This window comes from Halichoerus grypus, chromosome 4 (assembly GCF_964656455.1).
Source record: "Halichoerus grypus chromosome 4, mHalGry1.hap1.1, whole genome shotgun sequence".
In the NCBI taxonomy this organism is placed as follows: domain Eukaryota; kingdom Metazoa; phylum Chordata; class Mammalia; order Carnivora; family Phocidae; genus Halichoerus; species Halichoerus grypus.
This window is the reverse complement of record NC_135715.1, coordinates 177,886,155-177,905,951: the sequence shown is the minus strand read 5'-3', so window position 1 is coordinate 177,905,951 and position 19,797 is coordinate 177,886,155. Positions and strand designations below refer to the sequence as shown.

Below are 19,797 nucleotides of genomic sequence, written 5' to 3'. Positions count from 1 at the left end.
AAGAGGAAGTTATAGTTCAGTTTTCCAGGTTTGAATTTCTTGCCTTTTGGTTCTCCAGGTTATTGGGTTGCTTTGGGATCTGAAAAACGAAAATGGGACACAAAAAGGGGGAGTCACTGAATGTGCCCTAGCAGATGAAGCCTTGCCTTCAGACAGCTGTGGCTGCGAAGGCTTTAATATTCAGCGTGCATATCCCAGGAGGGGAAACGTGGTACATGTTCTAGAAATTTCACTGTTTTTAAGGAGGCGGGCAATTTCCCATTCCACCACATACAACTCAAACTCGTGCAGAGAGGCAACCTGTACCTATTGTTTAAAAAGGTTTTAGACAGAATTCAAACTGCTCTTTCCTCTTTCCAGTCGTTGTGCCAAATGCAGGGGACCAATATTTCATCTTCTTTTCCTATAAAGCTCAGGAAGACACACGAAAGAAGCTAGACGTGAATCCCTTAAAGGGACTTCGTGCAGTTACTTAAATAATTTATACATACACATACGTATAAATCCCCCCGTGTGCATTTTTCCCCTTTTTACTTGTGTGAAAACAGTAGCTACAATAACTGAAATCCACTTCCTCACACTGTGACATTTCAGGAGGTCTTTCACCGAGAAGGCAAAATACTTGGGGCCCCGCACAAGCTGTCCCCCGAGACCACCACGCACACAGCTACTGCTCACAGCCTCGCCAAGCGCGCTCAAAAAAAAAGTTGCCGGGTTCTGAGTTTGCAAGGGTGCGGCTCTCCAACCACGAGGAGGCACGATGGGCTGCGGGGGCCAAGGACCTGAAGCCGTGGCCGCGATCCGCTCTCCTCCACACCGCCTTATCTCTTGCTGTTTTATCTAGGATTCCTGTCTTTTGTTTTGTTTTGTTTTGTTTTGTTTTCTAGGGACTGCAGCTACTCAGGCAGCCCTGGGGATATTGACTATGAGTTTCTCCTTGATTCCATTTTCCGTAACCCAGCTGGCGAGAAGCACGACTCCTGGGTCCTCTGCACCACCCCCCGCCACCACACCGCAGGAGTGGCCAGGGTGCGCGGGACGTGGGAGCGCGGATGAAAATGTGCCCCACGGCCACACCTCCGCTCTGCGGGCTGCGGGTTGCAGCCTTTGTCCGCTCGCCCTTCCGCGGGGGCCGCGCACTCCCGAGTCAGGCCGGCAGGTGGCGCGGTTGCCTCACGATGAGCCGCTGCTTGAGCGGGAAAGGCGCTTCCACCTCCCCGCGGTCGCCCACCCGCTGGGACCCTCGCCCCGGAGAAAAACTCGGTCCTACCCTGGAGGGAGACAGAGGAGGGGTAGCCTGGGAGCGGGGGGGGGGAGGAGGCCAAGTCGGGAATCCGGCCCCTTTAAACGTCGGGAGAAACGCTCCGAGTCGCGTCGGGGGTCCGGTCCCCGGGCCGCCCGCCACGTTACGGTCGCCGGGCGGCGCTCAGGTGGCTGCTCTCGCAGCCCGGACATCTGGGGACAGACCAAGGCTCGGTGGGGCCTACGTCCCCGGAGGTTGACAGTGACACTCTTGGCGCCTGGGTGGGGGCAGCTGCGAGGATTTCCGCCGCTTCTGCCGTCCGCCACCGCGCCCGGGGCGCGGAGAGCGGTCCCCAGCAGCGCCCGGGAGCCGTCGGAGGGCAGAGCTGCAGCAACCGCGCCGGGCAGCCTCCGAGTCCCCACCTGCGGGGTCTGGGCAGCAGCAGGTACCCACGCTCCCACTTCACGCCCTTCGCTTCTGTCCCGGCGCCTGGGATTGACCAGGCCTGGTTCCCGGGACGATCCCCGGGGAAACACGCAGCCGGTTCCCTGCAGCTCAGGCCCGGCCTTCTCGGGGCGTCCTGGCGCGATGGGAAGCCCTGTCCCGGGGCCGGGAAGAGACGCGCTGCGTGAACGCGAGGTGCAACCAGAGGGTTCTTCTCCGTTGCTAGAAAGTCACTGGTTCCGTCTCTGGAGACTGTGGCTGAGCCTTGCCTCCCGCCGGGAGAGGCCCTGGACTTTGGGGACCGTTTAGGTCCCTGCTTTCCAGGCAGCTGGGGAACCAGGGAAGAAAGACATAATCAAACCACAGAACTCCCCCAAAGAGCATTTCATTTGGAGATGCGCCATAAAGACACAAGCAGGGCAAGGTAGCTGAGGGTGGCAGAGGCGGTGCGCCAGCCCCCGCGCGCGAGACGCGAACGCTTCGACCCTCAGAAAAGAGCAACAGCAAAGAGGCAGGTCAACTTTATACTTATTTTATTGCAGTAAAAGAACCTTTTCCTCTATCTCAAACCGCCCGTGGCGGGGGGGTGGGGGGCCCCGGGGAGGGAGGGGGTTGCCAATCTTCCTCGGATTCCCCCCAGTCAATTCAGTCTTCGAAGCTCCTTCCGCTGCCCAAGGGCTGGACCCCTGAGGTGAGGTCCGGGGACCACGCCGTCTCCCTCCGGCGGGGGGAGGAACCCCGCAGAGCTGGGCCCCAGAGGCCGCGGGAGACCGCGCGCCCCACCGAGCCCGGAGGGGGCGGGGCCTCGGGGCGGGCTCTGCTCAGTGGGGCGGGGCTGGGCTGTCCCGTCTGCGCCACTATTGGCCGCGGGCCCCGGACTGGCGGGTGAACGTCACGGGCTGGGCCCACCCCCTTGGCAATGTCTTCAGCCTGCTGCACTCCTAACTTAAGCATTTATTCCACTGGGATAGAAGCGGCAGGAGCAGCGTTGGCACCGGCGAACCATGGCTGGGATTTTCTATTTCGTTCTCTTTTCGTTTCTCTTTGGGATTTGCGACGCTGTCACCGGTTCCAGGGTGTACCCCGCGAATGAAGGTAAGACCGAGGCGGTCCTTCTGTGGTCCCGGGCAGAGAGGTGGATCTGCGGGTGAATGGCCCCCGGGAGCGCAAGGCCGGAGGGTGTGAGGGGATCCCGGCGTGAGCGGTGCGCCCCGACTCCGGAGAAGGGGGCCCGGACGAGAGGATCCGCGAAGGGGAGTGGGGAAGCTGCCGGGCAGCCTTCCCCGGGCGGTGACCCTGCATTCGGCTGGGCTACCCAAGTTTGTAGCGAAAGGACAAAGTTTATCAGCATCCGCGGGCGAGGCCGGCTCCAGGAGCCCCAGGGGATACACTAGAGCCAACGCCAGGACTAAACAAACAAACAAAAAATAATAATAAATTATTTGGACGTAGCGTTCCCTATCACCGCTCCCAACCCAGCCCCGGTCAAGGGGGGAACGGAAGCCTGGATCTAAGTGAGTGTTTGGTGCTCCCGGGTTCCTGCGAAAGCCTTGGAGCTCAAGGTTTCTGCAAAGTTTCCCGAGCCCTGGGCTTCCCGGGACCCGGCTGCGGGGCCTCGGCTGCACAGCGGTCGTGGCGCCGCTCGCAGGTCGCCAGTGACCTGGTTTCTGTAGCACCCGGCGTCAGACACCTTTCTCCCCGCTGGGCCGCGCGCTCCGGGTGTGCGATCGCTGGCCTACGGGGCCCCACTCTCTTCAGATCACCCCTCAGACCTGGGGACCCGCTGGCAAGTTGAACGTAGTAGTTTTTGCTTTTTGCCCCCAGAACTATACACTGGGTTAGTTTGGATGGAACGCGCGGGGCCGACTGGACCCGTCTGGGTGCTGTTTTCTGCGCGTCTCTTCGGACGTGCTGGAAAGATTGTGTCTGTTTCTGTGTAGGGGAGGTGGGTGTTGATCATTTAGTTTCTGATGATCTCAAGAGAAAGGCGAATTGAATGTGTGTGTGTGTGTGTGTGTGTGTGTGTGTGTGTGTGTGTCAGCGTGAGTCTGTGTGTGTACGCGCGCGCGCGCAAATGTGTGTATGTGGGTGCGCGGGTGCCCGCGTGGACGCGGACGATTGTGTGCCTATGCGTGAGTGCCCTGATAGTGTGCGCCTCTGTTCGGTGCTGCTTGTGCTCGAGTCAGCGTGCATCTAGCCTTGCACCGGTCTCGTCGACTCTTTCACAGCACCCCCGTCCCGCGCCCTCCCCCATCCATCTATCCATCTATCCATCTATTCAGGCGTCCATCTCTCCAGAATCCGTCCGTGCATCCCTGCGCTATCTATCATTTTCCCTGTTCCGAAGGAGGGAGCCAAAAACCAACTTAGCCTTGGCTGGGCAGCCGGTACCCAGAGCTCGCCAGAAGGCGGCTGGGAGAGATTCACACACCTGCCGGCAGACACTGTTTGGGAGGAAAGGGGCGCTCTCCCACCCTCTCGATCTCCTCCCTTCTTCTTAACTGACTTCTGGTGCCATCTCGGTCGCTGCGATCCCTCGGTCCCCAGGGTCATTCCTTTTAGTGGAATCATGGATCTCGCTTTCTCCCGACTACTTCGCACACTTGTTAGGACGTCCCTCGAGACCTCTCTGGCTCCAGACGTAACGGAGATTTTCTTTTCTTTTTTTCTTTTCTTTTTCTTTCTTTCTTTTTTCCTTTTTTCCCCCTCCCCTTTCTTGCCTTTTCTTTTGGAAGGAAAACTTGGGAGCGTTAGACAAACACGGTGTTGATGGAGCTGTAGGCTGATGTAGAACGAAGGGGGGGGGAGTGTTTCCCCCCCTCCGGCCCCTCCTCCCCCCTAAAAATTAATTCATTTTGTTGCTTTTTATTCCCATCACGTTTCCTTTTCTCCCTTTTACCCTCCCTTTCTACTCCCTCCCTTTTTTTGTAAATTGGGTCTTATTGTTCCCTTTGTGTCCCTAATCCACCTTACATAAATCCAAATGGATGTAGCGGGCTTTTCTCTAGGGACCAAGAAGAGGGAATGAGGAGGGGGGGCGCAACTCCGGGCGGGAGCGACCCAGGGAAGGCTCTACATTTTAAAATAATTAAGAGACCCTAGGAATTCAGTCTCCTCGGGAAAACCAGGAGAAAGCAGCTGTTTTTAACTCCTTTGACTTGGGAATGGAATGAGGGAAGGTGGGCAGAATTCAGGGGCCTAGGGGTGAGATGGAGAGTCGGAATGCCCAGGAGCAAGGATGAGGGCTCCCCATTCCCACCCCTCCTCCAGCCTAAAGAGCCAGCCTCACTGATCAAATTAATAACCCAGTGGTTCCTTTGAGATGGGCCTTTCGACCCCCAGGCCTGCAGATCTCGGTGGGAAAGAGAATGTGGAGAGGTTAGGAATCCATTGTGTCCTTTAAAATGTCCTCGGTGCCTAGGACAGTTCCAGCCTGGGTGGGGGATAGCAGCTCTGTAGCCGGCTTCCCTGTTCCTGAGCTTTGACACACACGCTTAGGTGAAGCACAAACATTAAATCTATTAGGCTGCACTCCTTCACCTAAAATTCAAACCAGTGATTTCCTCCTAGGCTGAGGACGAGTCTCTGGTTGTCCTCCAAAAGACCTGGGGAAGAGTATTCCAGTGTGTTAGCATCCTAAATTCTACAGGTCTGCCATTACCCCCTTTGAAACTTGGATATTTTAAAAAAGCAGCGGATACCACATCCGGGGCCTCTTTATTTGGTGGGGGAGGGAAAAAAGAAATTGTAGAGGAGAGAGCCTTTTCATGACCCTTTGAATACTCTGTTAGAATTCACTTGTGGTTCTGTCACCATGATGATGAGTTATGTGGTCATCTGAAACTTGCAAAAACAAATAACTCTAGTAGATACCAGACAGAGATGAATGCTGATTTTGCTCTGGAGTGTAGCTGCCCTACATAGATATATTTATTTTTTGAATTGTACTTGAGATTCTCTATTCATCCTTTTTAGAAAACGAATCAGCTCAGGCCTGGGATGGAATTTTAAATGCTAAGCAAGTTAAATAAATAAGAATGTGCAGATTTAAAGAGGGGAGAAGATCAAGTAAGTAATGATTATTTACATAAGTGAGACTGAGTTTAGGTTTTGATCAGAGTTGGATATGCACACCCCCAGAACATATGGAAACGCTCAGGCAAATGGTTTTTGTAGTATTGGCTTTTTTGCAATTGGAAATTAATCCATTTTCCTTTGTTTTCTTGCAGTTACCTTATTGGATTCCAGATCTGTTCAGGGAGAACTTGGGTGGATAGCGAGCCCTCTGGAAGGAGGGGTAAGTTCCGAGTTGCTCTCTGATCCAAAGGGTAAAAAGGAGTGATTAGCAACTTTCTGAGAGTCCTAATGGCTTGATTCTTGTTGATTGTGGTGAGGGGGTCAGATTTCCGCCATGGCCTGTGAAGTGAATTACGCTTTGTTGGAGAAATCCTATACTCCCTTTGGATAGCTCTGTCATGGAAGAACTAGAAACCAAAAGGGCAGAAAGGGGTTTCAAAATTAGGAGATTGGTGGAGGCATAGACTTAGATGCCTATTTAAAACTAAAATACCGACAAGAAATACGATCCAGGGACCAAATTAGAATTTGTGCCTATTACTGTGATGGCCGTGAAGACCTGACAGGGTTAATTTTAGAGCAATTGTTCTGTTTCCAGATGAGGAAAATGAATAAATAAAGATACCAGGGGAGAGAACATTTCTGATTGTACCAGGCACAAGTTTAGTTCCATGCATAGGCAATGGGGGCAGGGGAGGGGCACGTCCTTACCTCTCACAATCTTAAATCTCACAGCCTTAAATCAACTGCAGCTCTCTTGCACACTGTGAAGAAACCCTATGAGCTTGTGTCAGGGGCACAATATATACAGAAAAAAAACCCAAGCTTTTGTGCTATTGGTGCTGAATGTAAAAAAGTTTACGTATTTGGAATCTTGAGCCTTTGGGAAAGGGGAAGCTAGAATAGAAAGTATGAGAGAGCGCATCACTGTTCATTTCTTCTGAAATGTACCTTCACTGCCTCCTTCTGAAGATTCAGAGAATACAGGTCAATGGCCACATTCTCCCCCCTCCACCCTTCAAAACAGGTCGGAATGAATCGGCTTGGGAAAGAAATCAGTATAACATGTTAACTCCGACTTCTGCCAATTTAAGGAACTCTCAAATCCTTTAAAAATTAAGATCATTCTGCCTTTATATGCTTGATAATCTGTGACTGAATCAGTTGATTGAGAGCAGTGGAGGTGAAAGACAAGGCATCTTTAGCAGGGGAAGATTGGAATACCAGCCCCCAGTATGGTGCTTCCCACCTGTCCACTGAATCAACAATAAGGGATCAAAACAGTAAAGATGCACAGAAACTGTTATAAAAGAGGAAGGGTTTTAAAAATAAGGCAAAGAAGTTGCCATGAAAATGGAGAATGTTAGGCCGTCTTTTTCCAAAACAGGTTTTGGGATCCATGTGAAATAAAACGGAGATTTGCCTTACCTTCCTGTTTTTCTGCCTGAACTTGACTGCAGTTGGTTGGATCTCTGCTGAAAAATTCTAGTCGGCCCTCAAAACCATTTTTTAAAGGGAGGGAGAGTGATTGGCAGGCCTCTGGCAGTGTAGACAAGCTGTATTCACTGCTGATTGCAGGCAATTGCCCTCGTCCTTTGAATGTGAAGAAAGGTACAGCTTTATCTTGTGAGAGTCAGACTCTTGTTAATCCTATACCCTGGAAAGGTCACTGATTCAGGGAGGCTTTCCCAGGCTACACCAGGAGTAAAGCTCTGTAGGTTCAGTGTATTAGAACTGCTAGCAAAATTGAAGAGGGAAGGTATCAGTACTTTAAAAATTTAATGAGTCTTATTTTTCTTACGGGCTGCTCTCAAGTTTGAAGGGAGAATGCATCCAGTATGATTTGGGACCTGACTTGTTACACTAAATATACATGTGACCTGTATAAAAGCGAGGAATGACACATTTTGAGCCCAGTCTATGGTCTGTCTAGTTTCTGGAAAGCTTTTACTGCAATTTAATATGCTGTAGACATCCCATATCCCACACCCACCCGAAACTGCCGAAAGAACACCTGCTCGCTTTTTATAAACACAAAACTTTCGTCTTGAGGTCTCTTAAAATAATACCATACATATATAGCTGATTGTGTCCAACCCAGAACTTTTCTATGGGCTGAACGTAGACTTCTGAATGTAGAATGTAGCATCTTTCTTTCCTTAAATGTGGTGGGTGTAATATTTTAGGGACTCATTGTGAGGGGTGAGAAATGAAATCTTATTTATGTATAATAGAAATAGTCATTCCAAAATATATAGTAGCCATTGAGAAATTATGTGCCAGATTATAAATTCTCATTAATCTATAGATTTTGTAATTAAAGAAGACTTTTTCAGGCTTAGAATGAAGGGATGAATTAGATTATCTACCTAGTATGGATGGATTAGCTTTAAAAAGTTCTTTCCAGCTGAAGATAAAAGCACATTTGTGTCTTTCGGTTATTCTGAAATTTCTACTTAGAGTTAGGACGATTCACGTCTTTCTTGGCTGGAAACTTGGGGTCATGGTTTTGTCAATAAGTAATGACATTTATTTGTTGTTACTGTTATTTTTAAAAAGAAACAGAAAATTTACTTGACAGTACCACAAAGTAAAATAATGAAATATAGTCCGCGACAACTCAGTGTTGTCTTTTTTTCTGTAAAAACAACTAAGCAGAACATAAGAATAATAGAAAGTAATGGCTCCTGATGGCAACATTGTAGCAAAAAAATCTAATTTCTTGGCAGTGTTCATTTAAAGGAGCATATTGTGTTTCTGACACTGATTGTAAAATACAAAAAATAAGGTGAGATTTGTCATTGTTCTGGCGAATTGATCAATGTGTTTAGACAATTAAGTTCAGGCTGGGAAATTCACATTAGACCCAAACTCTCCTGTATGAACTCTGTGGAGATATCCCTGTGAGCTTTCATTTACATTGATAAATGTGTTTTTCCATATTCCCTTTGTTCTGAAATGAGAAGCATGCTGAGTAGGGTTTTTTTTTTGAAGGTGGAGATCTATTTTTGGATTTACATTAATTTCCCCCAAATAAGTAAATTACTGGTGATTTATTGCTTAGCGGATAAAAAGAAATTTTAATCACCACAGGGCACTTATCCCTCCCAGTTCCAACTTTCATAATGGTAGCAGATGAAAGGGATACGGAATTTTATGCAGTATGGCCCTTCACATAGTAACATTTCCATCCATTAATAGTTTTCCAATGCACAGATGGAAAACCCGTTAAAAGATACATTATGGTTCTACGTACTTCATTGGATTGAATGGAGCTTTAAGTGGAGCTATTATAGAATATGAATTTTTTTTAACTATCTTTTTTTCTTCTAATTATATTCATGTGTTAGATACTTAAGCTGATTTATACCAGATCTATATAAATGCATTACTGTAGAAACTTGTGAAGAATTGGAGGCTGCCTACTGGCCTGAGCCCCCCCAAACAATCTTGCTGCTTTTAGGATTATTTTTAAAAGCTGTGGCGAGAGAGTTTTTTACTACTCCAGTCACACTGAGTTCAGATTGTCCCACCGTTAGAATCTTTATGTTAGGAAGTAGATCGTAAAGAAAACCCTACCATCCTCCTTTAATTTTCTTGGGCTTTGAATCATAAACACCACCTACTATTTTATTTTCAATATCCACAGAATATTTAGAAACGAAGCATGTGTGCGTTCTTGTTTACTTATGGTATATGTTTTAAAAATAAGAATATACAGCTCTGGAAAAGTGTTTAATTGTTATAAATAACAGTGGATTTGAGAAATCCAACCATAAAGTTTACTCTCTGTCTTCCCAAGATTACCAAAACCAGAAGAGTGAGATTTTCTTTACCCCTTTAAAGAATAGTGACAGTGCCAAAAAAAAAAAAAAATTGACACTTTTTTAGGTATTAGAGAGCAAAGTTCTGACAGGAGCACCACTAATTAACTGATAATTGTCTTCCTTTGGCAAGCTTCTTTCTTCCTGCTCTTAATTTGCAGGTCTCTGCTCAGTTGTTGAAACAATACACATACTAGTTTTTCATTTATGAGTAAATTTGAACTGTTGCCACTTGAAATTGTCGTTGTTGTAATAGGTGAATCTGAGGTTGTTAGACCACTGTAAGGAACTGCTGGGAACTCATAAGCAAAATATCTCCCCAAGCCTCTGGATTTTAGGCAAAAGAATGAAACAACCACAAAAACAAAACAAAACAAACAAAACACCTCCCCAATAAAATATTGTCTTATCTCCCATAAGATGTTTTGTTAGTGAGGGTTGGTTCTCAGTAGTTTTCTTCCTCCCTGAAACAAAAATCATCACTGTCCTCTGAGGGTAAAATAGAATTGACAAGTCATCGCATGATGACATTTTGTAATTGATACATTTCCTTTGGATCTTTGCAGTGGGAAGAAGTGAGTATAATGGATGAAAAAAATACACCAATCCGAACCTACCAAGTGTGCAACGTAATGGAACCCAGCCAGAATAACTGGCTACGAACTGATTGGATCACCCGGGAGGGGGCTCAGAGGGTGTACATTGAGATCAAGTTCACCTTGAGAGACTGCAACAGTCTTCCTGGTGTCATGGGGACTTGCAAGGAGACGTTTAACCTCTACTACTATGAATCAGACAACGACAAAGAGCGTTTTATCCGAGAGAGCCAGTTTGCCAAGATTGACACCATTGCGGCCGATGAGAGCTTCACCCAAGTGGACATTGGTGACAGAATCATGAAGCTGAACACCGAGATCCGGGATGTAGGGCCCCTGAGCAAAAAGGGGTTTTATCTGGCTTTTCAGGATGTGGGGGCCTGCATTGCCCTGGTCTCAGTCCGTGTGTTCTATAAGAAGTGTCCGCTCACCGTTCGCAATCTAGCCCAGTTTCCAGACACCATCACAGGGGCCGATACGTCTTCCCTGGTGGAAGTTCGAGGCTCCTGTGTCAACAACTCAGAAGAGAAGGATGTGCCAAAAATGTACTGTGGGGCAGATGGTGAATGGCTGGTACCCATTGGCAACTGCCTATGCAATGCTGGGCATGAAGAGCGGAATGGAGAATGCCAAGGTAAGAAGAGCCATATTGTACTTTTCATTAGGGCTTAGTGCACGTAATTAAATCAGAGATGAGACTAAATGGAGTAAAGCCAGTAATTAGCAGCCCCTGTGGGACGTGGTGGGACAGAGGGGTCTAATGAGTAAATGCTATAGCTCCAGGTGGTAAGGCTAAGACGTTTCTAATACTGACAAAATAAATGATGCTGTGTAATCAGCAGAAGGCCAAACACATTTGCTAACAGGCACTTAGATCTGAACCGGCTTGACGTGCCCTCTGAGATGTAAATGAACAAGCTGAAGAAACAGACTTGATTGATCCTTACTTAAAGAGGGCAGACACATTTTTGAACCCTAGTTTTCCCTGGCTACAGACTTGGTAAAATGGCAAATATGGTAAATATCTCTTGTGATATATATATGTACATGAACGACTTAAATGTGAAAGTAGGATTCCAGTCTTGCAAATCCCGCCTGCTGATTAAAATCGAGCTATGTGAAGAAAGTAGTTTGTCTTGCCTCATGGGCCTGTGTAGACGTGGCCCAACGAAGTGGAGTGACAAAGTTTCAAGTGCATTCTGTTCCACTGAGCTCCCATTGATAGGGTCTGCAAGTGACATTAATCTTGATGAAAGACCTCTTGATTTCCCCAAGGAGGTGATAAAGAGCTAGTGAGAGTCTTATTTGATCTGTGTGGTCAGAGGCAAGAGTAAATTGTGATCCATTTTGGTTATTGAGTTTTTGAAGAAATCTAGACTTTTGTATCATGCTAATTACTACTTATCACATTACTAAGGTGATTTTTTTTTCATACCTGCAGTGGAGTGTATGCAATTCTTTCTTCTCTTATTTCCCCTTTCTGGGGAGTTGGTAAAATATTTTTCTTTGTAGCAGCTTTGCTTCCGAGTAAGAGATGAGAAGAGTTCAAACTTATATGGATTGCTCGTGTGGTGTGTGGACTAGGGCTTAAAAAAATCAGTTATCCCAAGGTTGTTATTTTTTGCGTGGTGTTTATTTTTAGGGCTTATCAATAGTCTACTGCCGCCAATCTCACTATGGTTACTACTGAACAGTGTAACTCTGGTCCCAACTTATGGAACAGATCCGATTAATCTTTTCTCAGGGTGATTGTTGAGCTGTAGACTGATTGCCACATGGTTCATCTGATTTGGTGATTAAAGACCCCGAAATAACCGACTGCCAAACAATTTGTCTGGCATTTCAACCATCTTAATGACAGGGTAGGATTAACTATGGGACAATCCACTCGACTGACTGGAAATCAACAGTTATAACCTGAAGAAAGTTGCATTTTTGGTAATTTGATGTCATAGGTTGTGCATTTTTCCCTTTTATAGTATATACTGTTTTACAGTGTCATTCTTGATTTGCTAGTTATTTCCAGGAGTAGCTAACAAGGAATTTTGTAAATTCATCGCAAATAAAACAATAAAGGTTGGCTACCTTGTCTGTTGACTCAGAGTAAAAAGGTAAACTCATGAATTCGAAAATTTTGAAGTTGGAATTTAAAGTTGTTTTTTTTTGTTGTTGTTTGCAAAGATTAATTTCTTGATCATTGTGTTAGCTCTTGACTTAGCAACTACTGGATAAGCTGTACCAAATTGAAACCCCAAAACCTATCCTGGTATCAGTATGAGAACATACGTGAGTGCATTGTTATTGGCACCTAAATTGCAGTCATCATAGCAGGTACAGTGACATGAACAGGGCGATGACACGGAATCACATTTTAGAGTAAATTATTCTGCCTTTTCGATTTTTGTAAGAGAGGACTTGCACGTCTTCACATGTCAAGGTTCTTATATGTATTAAAAAAAAAAGAGAGAGAGAGAACACCATTGTCTTCCATTTCCTGCTCCGGCATTAGTATATCTCTGTATCTAATGTCATTGATTTTCAATTGTTGTAGAGCCCCGTAACTCATACATTGCTACACTGTGAAACTCCTTGACATTTTTACAACCCAAATTAGAAGAAGAAGAGAAAAAGATGGAGGGGGAAGTGAATGTAAAGCCAATTGAACATTTTAGTGGTTTGCTTTATGGAAATAATCTTGGGAATCCAGTTAATCATATGGTTCATGGAAGGGGTGGGGCTCCATGTTTTAGAATCAGTCCGTTTCTAAGCTAACTGTTCCTAACACAAGGCCAGATATTTAACGGAAGGGGAGGTTGATTGAGGCCGTTTTTTAGAATCTTCATTGTTCTCACTCTGGCTACCCAGGTATTTTCTTTGCTGCTCATAAAATGACTAACTCTTTCAAGAAGATCATTTTTGAACAAAATCTTGCCCTTACTACCAGGTAGGCATTGCTGATGAATTTAGGGAGGAAGGAAAAACTTGAATGGCAAGATTCTTCAACTCCAAACCTCAATGAGACTTTTTAAAGATGACTCAAGACTGTAAAAATCTTAGGAGTAATAAAAATGGTCACCTCCATCCTTGACGTCATTACTGGGAAGCATCCAGGTAGAGCAGAAAGAACACAGAGACAAAGAAATGTGTCTCAGCATGGTCACTGTAACTAACTCTATGACCTTGAGCATGTTTCTTAAGCCCTCTGAGCTTTGGTTTCTTCATCTATAAAATGGGTTGAAAATAATTGTACTTAGCTTACAGTCTTGCCATGAGGACACAGTGAAGTAAGATTAGTAGAAGTCACCTTTCAGATCCTAAGCATTAAACCAATGTCAATGCTAGCAATTCTTTGATAACTCTGTCCTTCTCACAGTCGTAGCTGTGGACTTTTAAGGGTATTGAGCTGAACAAGCGAAAGAGAAGTTCATCCATCTCCCAGCCCCTCTTGGAAGTCAAAGCTAAAGATAGGACGGAAGAATTGCCCCTGCCCTAACAAAGAATAATGTCTGTTTTTACACTTCATGTTGAAAATAATATTTGGAGAGTGTCATTTTATTTCTCCCCTGTCAGAAAGCGAACTTTCCTTTGAGTGAGAGAAAATGATTTGGGGGCGGGACAAGAAAGGCCAGGGCGCAAAGAAAGCTTAAGAAGGGATAAAAAGGGGAACTGGCAAGTCTTCAGAACTGTGGCAGCAGGTTCCTCCCCAATTGTCTTTTCAGTGGGCCTACTGTTGCAGGCCGAATAGAACAGGTGAAAGGTCACTCACTTCCTCATCCATCTTCCTTGGGGTCCGGGAGGTCAGAGTGAAGATGGATTAAGATCTTACATGTTTGACAAAGGATCCTTGGGCAAAAATGGCCAGGGTGGGTGGGGGCCTGGGATGTGCTGTTGTTTGAATCTAACCCTCGTCAGCTGCCGGAGTCCTCAAGGGACCTCGGGGACAGAGCGACACTTCCTCTTGGCTTTCTTACCTCCAAGCAGTACATGCTAATGGAGGCGAAGGATGGAGAGCTACGTCAAAAGTGTCAAGAGGTGATGGTGGGCTTGCCCTCTGAAGCAGCTGCAAGTTCATTCTGCTCTTGAATAACATGTTCTGAAATGATTTGGCTCCGTCTCCTCGGACAACAAAGAGTAGTAGTAGCCACTCATCTGTCGTCAGGAGAATGCATGGCTGGCTGGCCTCAGCAGAGTTTGAACTTGCCCAGTGATTGGCTGCAGAGGATAAGTCACTGCTCTAGTTAGTCTCGTGACCAAGTCTCCTCAGACTGTTGGAGGAAATTGAAAATACACCTCAGACCCCGGCATTGCCACCTCCTCCCCCTGCCCCCCACATATACCCCCCAGTGAGGAAATGGTGCAAATGTTTTAGAGGGTAGTTTTCATTACTTCAGAAAGATTAAACAGACCAAGAGAGGAAAAGATTCTTTATTAACATGTTTTCTGCTTAATTAAAAAGCTGAAAAATGAAAGGGAAGTCACAGATTTACTCTTTGTGAAATATTAATAAGCACTGCTTATACTGCTAGAAAGCAGGCATTCTTCTGGAGTCACTCTTTAAGCCAAAGAATCACAATGGTGACAAAGTTAAGCTCCATAGGAATCAAGCCTTGCTGAAAGACACATTGTTGCTGTAGACTGTTTCGGGTCATACCTATCCAGGACCTAATATTATATTTCATTAATATATGATGCCTTCATATCAGCAAAAGATATGAGAAAGAACAAGATAGAAAGGCTTTGATGGCCATAACAGAAATATTTCAAATTTGGGCTCTGAAAAGAGGGAGAGATTTACATTAAAAAAAAAAAAAAAAGATGGGGCGCCTGGGTGGCTCAGTTGGTTAAGCGGCTGCCTTCGGCTCAGGTCATGATCCCAGGGCCCTGGGATCGAGCCCCACATCGGGTTCCCTGCTCGGCGGAGAGCCTGCTTCTCCCTCTCCCTCTGTCTGCTGCTCTGCCTACTTGTGCTCTCTCTATCTCTGTTAAATAAATAAATAAAAATCTTTAAAAAAAAAAAAAAAAAAAAAGAAAAATTACTTTGTTTTTCCCACTCTACTCTAGAAAGATCTTAGGAGAAAGAAGTACTGGAAAGGAAGCATTTAAAATATAGTTCAGAGAGATGCTGCTTCATATCCTTTCCACCTTTGAAATTTTTTTTCTACCTTTGAATCATGTCTTTAAGATTCAATTGCTTGAATCACATGGCTGCTTTTATCTCCAGCTTTGAAGCCTGGCTGTGATCATTGAAAGACACAATTCTTTATATACAAGAAGAGCAGGGTTTAATTATTGTGCTTTTTCAGTTATACCTTTTTTTTTTCCCCTTCTTCGTGTGACCAGGGTTCTTTTGTGAGTGTGAATCATGGAGTGGTCTCTATTTTGGGTGCACCAAAGCATCACATAGGAATGCTCTCAGTTAGGAACTTTTGAATATGGTATTTAAGATTTGATGACTTACTTTAGTCTAACTGGGCTTCCTCTTCCCTTTCAAAAATGAATTAAGACATCATTATTCTGTGAAGACTTGAGTCTTTGGAAAAGACTGAGTAAATGGCTTTTCAGTTACTGCTTACTGTGCAAAGCAGAGGTGGTCGTGATAGAAGTTTGACTTTCCTATCATTGAACTTGACTACTTCGGGTTTAGGTCCCCCCCCCATTTAATTGATGAATTTCACATTACCAAAGAACGGCTTCAACCTCTTCAACTTTTTATGAGTTACCACTCTTTATAATTTGTCAGACAACCCAAATATTCTCCCAGAATCATCCTCTTAATTATCATCTTGTTTTTATGACACTTGACTGTTTATCATGGACATCATTCCATGTTAGAGGATATCACTCTTCTTCATCCTTCATAATGGATAATTAATATTCTGTAGTATGAAGTCTATAATTTTTCCCTCCGTGGTAGATATTTAGGTTTCTTAGTTTTTCCCGGCAATATTTTTAAACAAACACTTTAATTTATGAATCAAACATGTACAAGTTTGCTTAAAAAATCGAATGATTAGGCTAGTTCTGTGACTTTCCTGGCTTTATCTTGGACAAGTGAACTTAGCAAACTTTCTTACCGTGAGCATGTACGTGAAGAAGTGCAGCGTGTTATAATCAGATAAGTAACCCCAGTGACGATTACAGAGCATAGTGGGGTCTCATTAAATGTTCATTGAATGAATGAATAAATAAATGCATAAGGAACTGTGGCCTGTTTCATATTAAATATTTAGTTGGTGGAGTAATGTTTCACGGAGTCAAGATGATATATCAAAATCTTTGCATGTGACTGATGCATTAATGAGGTCTGAATTTATAATTCCTACTTCAGTTGGGTCCTAACTCTTTTCATCGTGTTTATGATTCATCTTTATGCCTGAACTTTCACAAATCTCCACAGTGCATGGGTTAACAGAGTTATTAGTATAAAATAGCTAAGACCTGTTTTTGGAGTTTGAGACTTGGGTTCAGTTTCTACTTGTGCTACTTAACCAGTTGTGTGATCATGGACATTAACTTAACCTCAAGTTCACAAATGCAAATTGGTGGTAATAGTATGTTATGTATGATACACACACATAAGTATGTATGTTTGGAGGAGAGGGTTTCGCACAGTGTCTAGAATCATTAAGCACTTAGTGGAAGTGGTTATTGTTAATTTTATTGTTGTTAGGTAGAAATACGTTGATGGGTTATTGGACCAGTGTCTGTCCAACAATGAAAGCAGTTCATTTAGGTTCCAGAGTAGAAGTTTTTTTGTTTTTGTTTTTGTTTGGGGGGGCGGGGGGAGGGATGATGTTACATAAGCAAGGGTAGGAGGTGGTATGAAATGGCTGATCTTACATGCATTGATGAGATCCTCTGTTCTCCATGTTACTGCCCGCCCCAGTGCAGTGGTTCTCCAAGTGTGTTCTATCTGGATTCCCCACGACCCTTTGTTGTGGTCTGCAAGGTCAAAACTTTTCTTAGTTAATACTTAGCTATCATTTGCCTATTACCTCTCTTTTTTTCATGAGTGGCGTTTTCTAGAGGCTTCCTGATGTGTGATATCTCATCAAATTGAATACAGAAGCAAATAGGAGAATCCAGCTGTCCTCTATTAAAACACACATTAAAGAGATTTGCAAAAAAAAAAAAAAAAAAGTATCACTCTTAAAAAGAATTGTATTTTGGGAAAATATAGTTATTTTTTCATTAACATGTTATTTATGTAAACATGATGGGCAACCATTGATTTTTTTTTAAGTGCATTAATAAATAATTACTTTTAAAATTTCTCAATTTCCATTTCTTTTGGTAAATATTGACAGTTTTAAGGCAGATAAACAAAAGCATTTTGGCATCCTCAGTGTTTTTAAAAGTGTAAAGGGGCCGTGAGACCATCAGCGTTTTAGTTTCTCTGGCAGGTAGGTCGGGTGCATGTCTGTCTTGCTGCAGATAGTTAAAAATTAAAATGAAATAAGAAAGTTCTGAAAACTTTCAGAATCTGGGAGATGAAGTTAGCTTAGAAGAATGGCCTTTTATTTATTCAACCTTTTAGATGTTTCTATAAACTTAGACAGCAATTTGTAGCTTTTAGCCTTTTAAAGCTGTTTATCTGTGTCCAAGAAGGTGGCCCTGCGCTCTTTAGTTTTATTGTCCTTGTGAGAAGGCATGATTAAGGAAGGTCTCAGCTGTCCCCTGGACCCTGAGAGACTGTATCTTTTTCACTTCGGGCACAAAACCTTTCTTATTGCGTGCCTTGCAGCTGGTACCTCTGAGCTGTTTTTGGGGAGGAGAGCAGGTGAGGTCACTCCATTTCTTGATCCGAAGAGTAATTAATAGTCCCATGACTAAATGGACATTTTATGAATATTCAGGGTCTGTTTCGGCTTCTTGGGAAACAATCCTGTCGGAACCGCTTACAACTCCCTTTGGAGACGCCGAGCGTTTTCTGGGTGAATGCGGGTCGTCAGCTGTCTGCCTAGGGTTGCATTTCCAGGCTGCGGAGTCTTCATTTGCATATTCTGTATGCGCCCTCATGCAAAACAGCACACCCATTTCCCCCTCGCACAAAGGCGGTGAGGGCTTCCTTTGGAAACTCCAGCCAAAATCTCCTTCTGTTTATGCAGAACCCAATGATTTAGACACCATGCAAATTAATTCGGTTTTGATTTGAATGCTTCCAGAGATTGGGGGCAGGGGCGTAGAGTGGACTGTTTGCACTGGGCTCTTTTTGTGCACCCCCTCACCCCCCACCTCCCACCCCCGGGTGGCTGGTTGTCGCTCCCCGGGCCCCTTGCCCCTTGAAAAACAACCCAAGCTCCTGCTGCTCATTTTATTTTGACCTTTGGAAAGTAACCTAGTTTTGGTGACTCCTTTTGCTTGTCTGTTTAGCGACAGCTTCAGCTGGGATCTTGCACTTCTTTCTGAGAGGTAAGAGATGGCACTATTCAGATTATGCGAGGAATGTTTAGAAGTGTCCCAACAAAGGGCTTCAAAAAGTTGTAAAGCAAAAAGATAAAATTCTTTGAAAAGGAATTGTCAGACCTCAGGAAGTTCCAAAAATAGGCTTCAGGTCACTAGTGGGCTGGAATCCATTCATTCCTTCAACAAATAGATACTGAAAGCGTATGACTCAAGATCACCGTTGGTATTTTCATCTGTTTCTACATGGATGAATGAGTACCTCGGTCTTTGTATCTAGACTCACAATTAAAAGCTCTTATCTTCGCTTATGTCCCAGATAAATTTCTTTAAAAGGCGTATTGACTATAATTCTGTTCCTTCTTCCGTATGTGCATTCACTTGGGGTTGAACGTCGCCTTCTGAGTTCGGTCTTCGCATCCCACCCAGTGTCTCCAAATTGACTTAATAACCTTTGCTTTATTCCCCTAGAATGGAAATGCAAGCTCACTGCATATGTTAACACCACAGACTTCACTCTGCTTGGCCACAGCGCTATCTTCAGAAGGCCATGATCATATGCATTCTATAAAGTAGAAGAGGAGGACTTTGCATGAAATGTTTTTGAAGTTCAGTTAGTTTTGAGTTCAAGCTAATTTCACAGGGCAGAACATGGGCATAGCCTGACTTTGCAGTGTAATTAAGTGGAGGCAGGTCAGCTAAAACAACATCGAAATGTGGAAGAGCTTTGGGTTAGCTCCACATGGTCTGACAAAGTTTGATGATGCTGTTCAAAGTCCATTTGGGATGGATTATTAGGGATTAAAGAACAGCAGAAGGCTCTGTACTTGTTGTGTTCTCTGGTGTCATTAGTGGATGAGAAAATTCAGCTGCTTATCTGGCTCTTGTTTCTAAGGATGGATTTAAACAGACCCACACTTCTCAAAGGTGATCTTACTAACCTCTTCTTAATAAGTTACAGATCTCAAATTGCTCAAAATCCTTAAAATACCATTTGAAGTAAGTTGATTGATAATTATCATTTCCCCTACGTGTACAGATATTTTCAGCAGCAGTACAAAGCTAAAGTACAGTTTCTTAATTACCCAGATAATCCGGTTTGCTTGTATTTTTAAACTATGAAGTGCTGGGTAATTATTCAATTCTTAATAGAAGGCAAATGGCAATGTAAACAATAATTAGGATGTTAGACAGACTAATGCGCTTCAAA

At 44.4% G+C, this 19,797-nt stretch overlaps 1 protein-coding gene across 3 annotated transcripts in view; it reads left to right on the top strand.

The window, feature by feature from the left end:
- Nucleotides 1-1,400: 1,400 nt before the first annotated feature.
- Nucleotides 1,401-19,797, top strand: part of EPHA4 (EPH receptor A4) — a 144,321-nt gene continuing 125,924 nt past the window's right edge. The window contains exons 1-4 of one of the 3 annotated variants that reach the window (XM_036098677.2): nucleotides 1,401-1,688; nucleotides 2,659-2,782; nucleotides 5,917-5,984; nucleotides 10,155-10,818. In XM_036098677.2, the coding sequence (XP_035954570.1) occupies nucleotides 2,692-2,782; nucleotides 5,917-5,984; nucleotides 10,155-10,818 (823 nt within the window). In that variant the 5' untranslated portion in view covers nucleotides 1,401-1,688; nucleotides 2,659-2,691. Of the gene's footprint in view, nucleotides 1,689-2,173; nucleotides 2,199-2,658; nucleotides 2,783-5,916; nucleotides 5,985-10,154; nucleotides 10,819-19,797 lie in introns of those variants that run through there. The other 2 variants (XM_036098676.2, XM_078071352.1) reach the window with 2 other exon arrangements.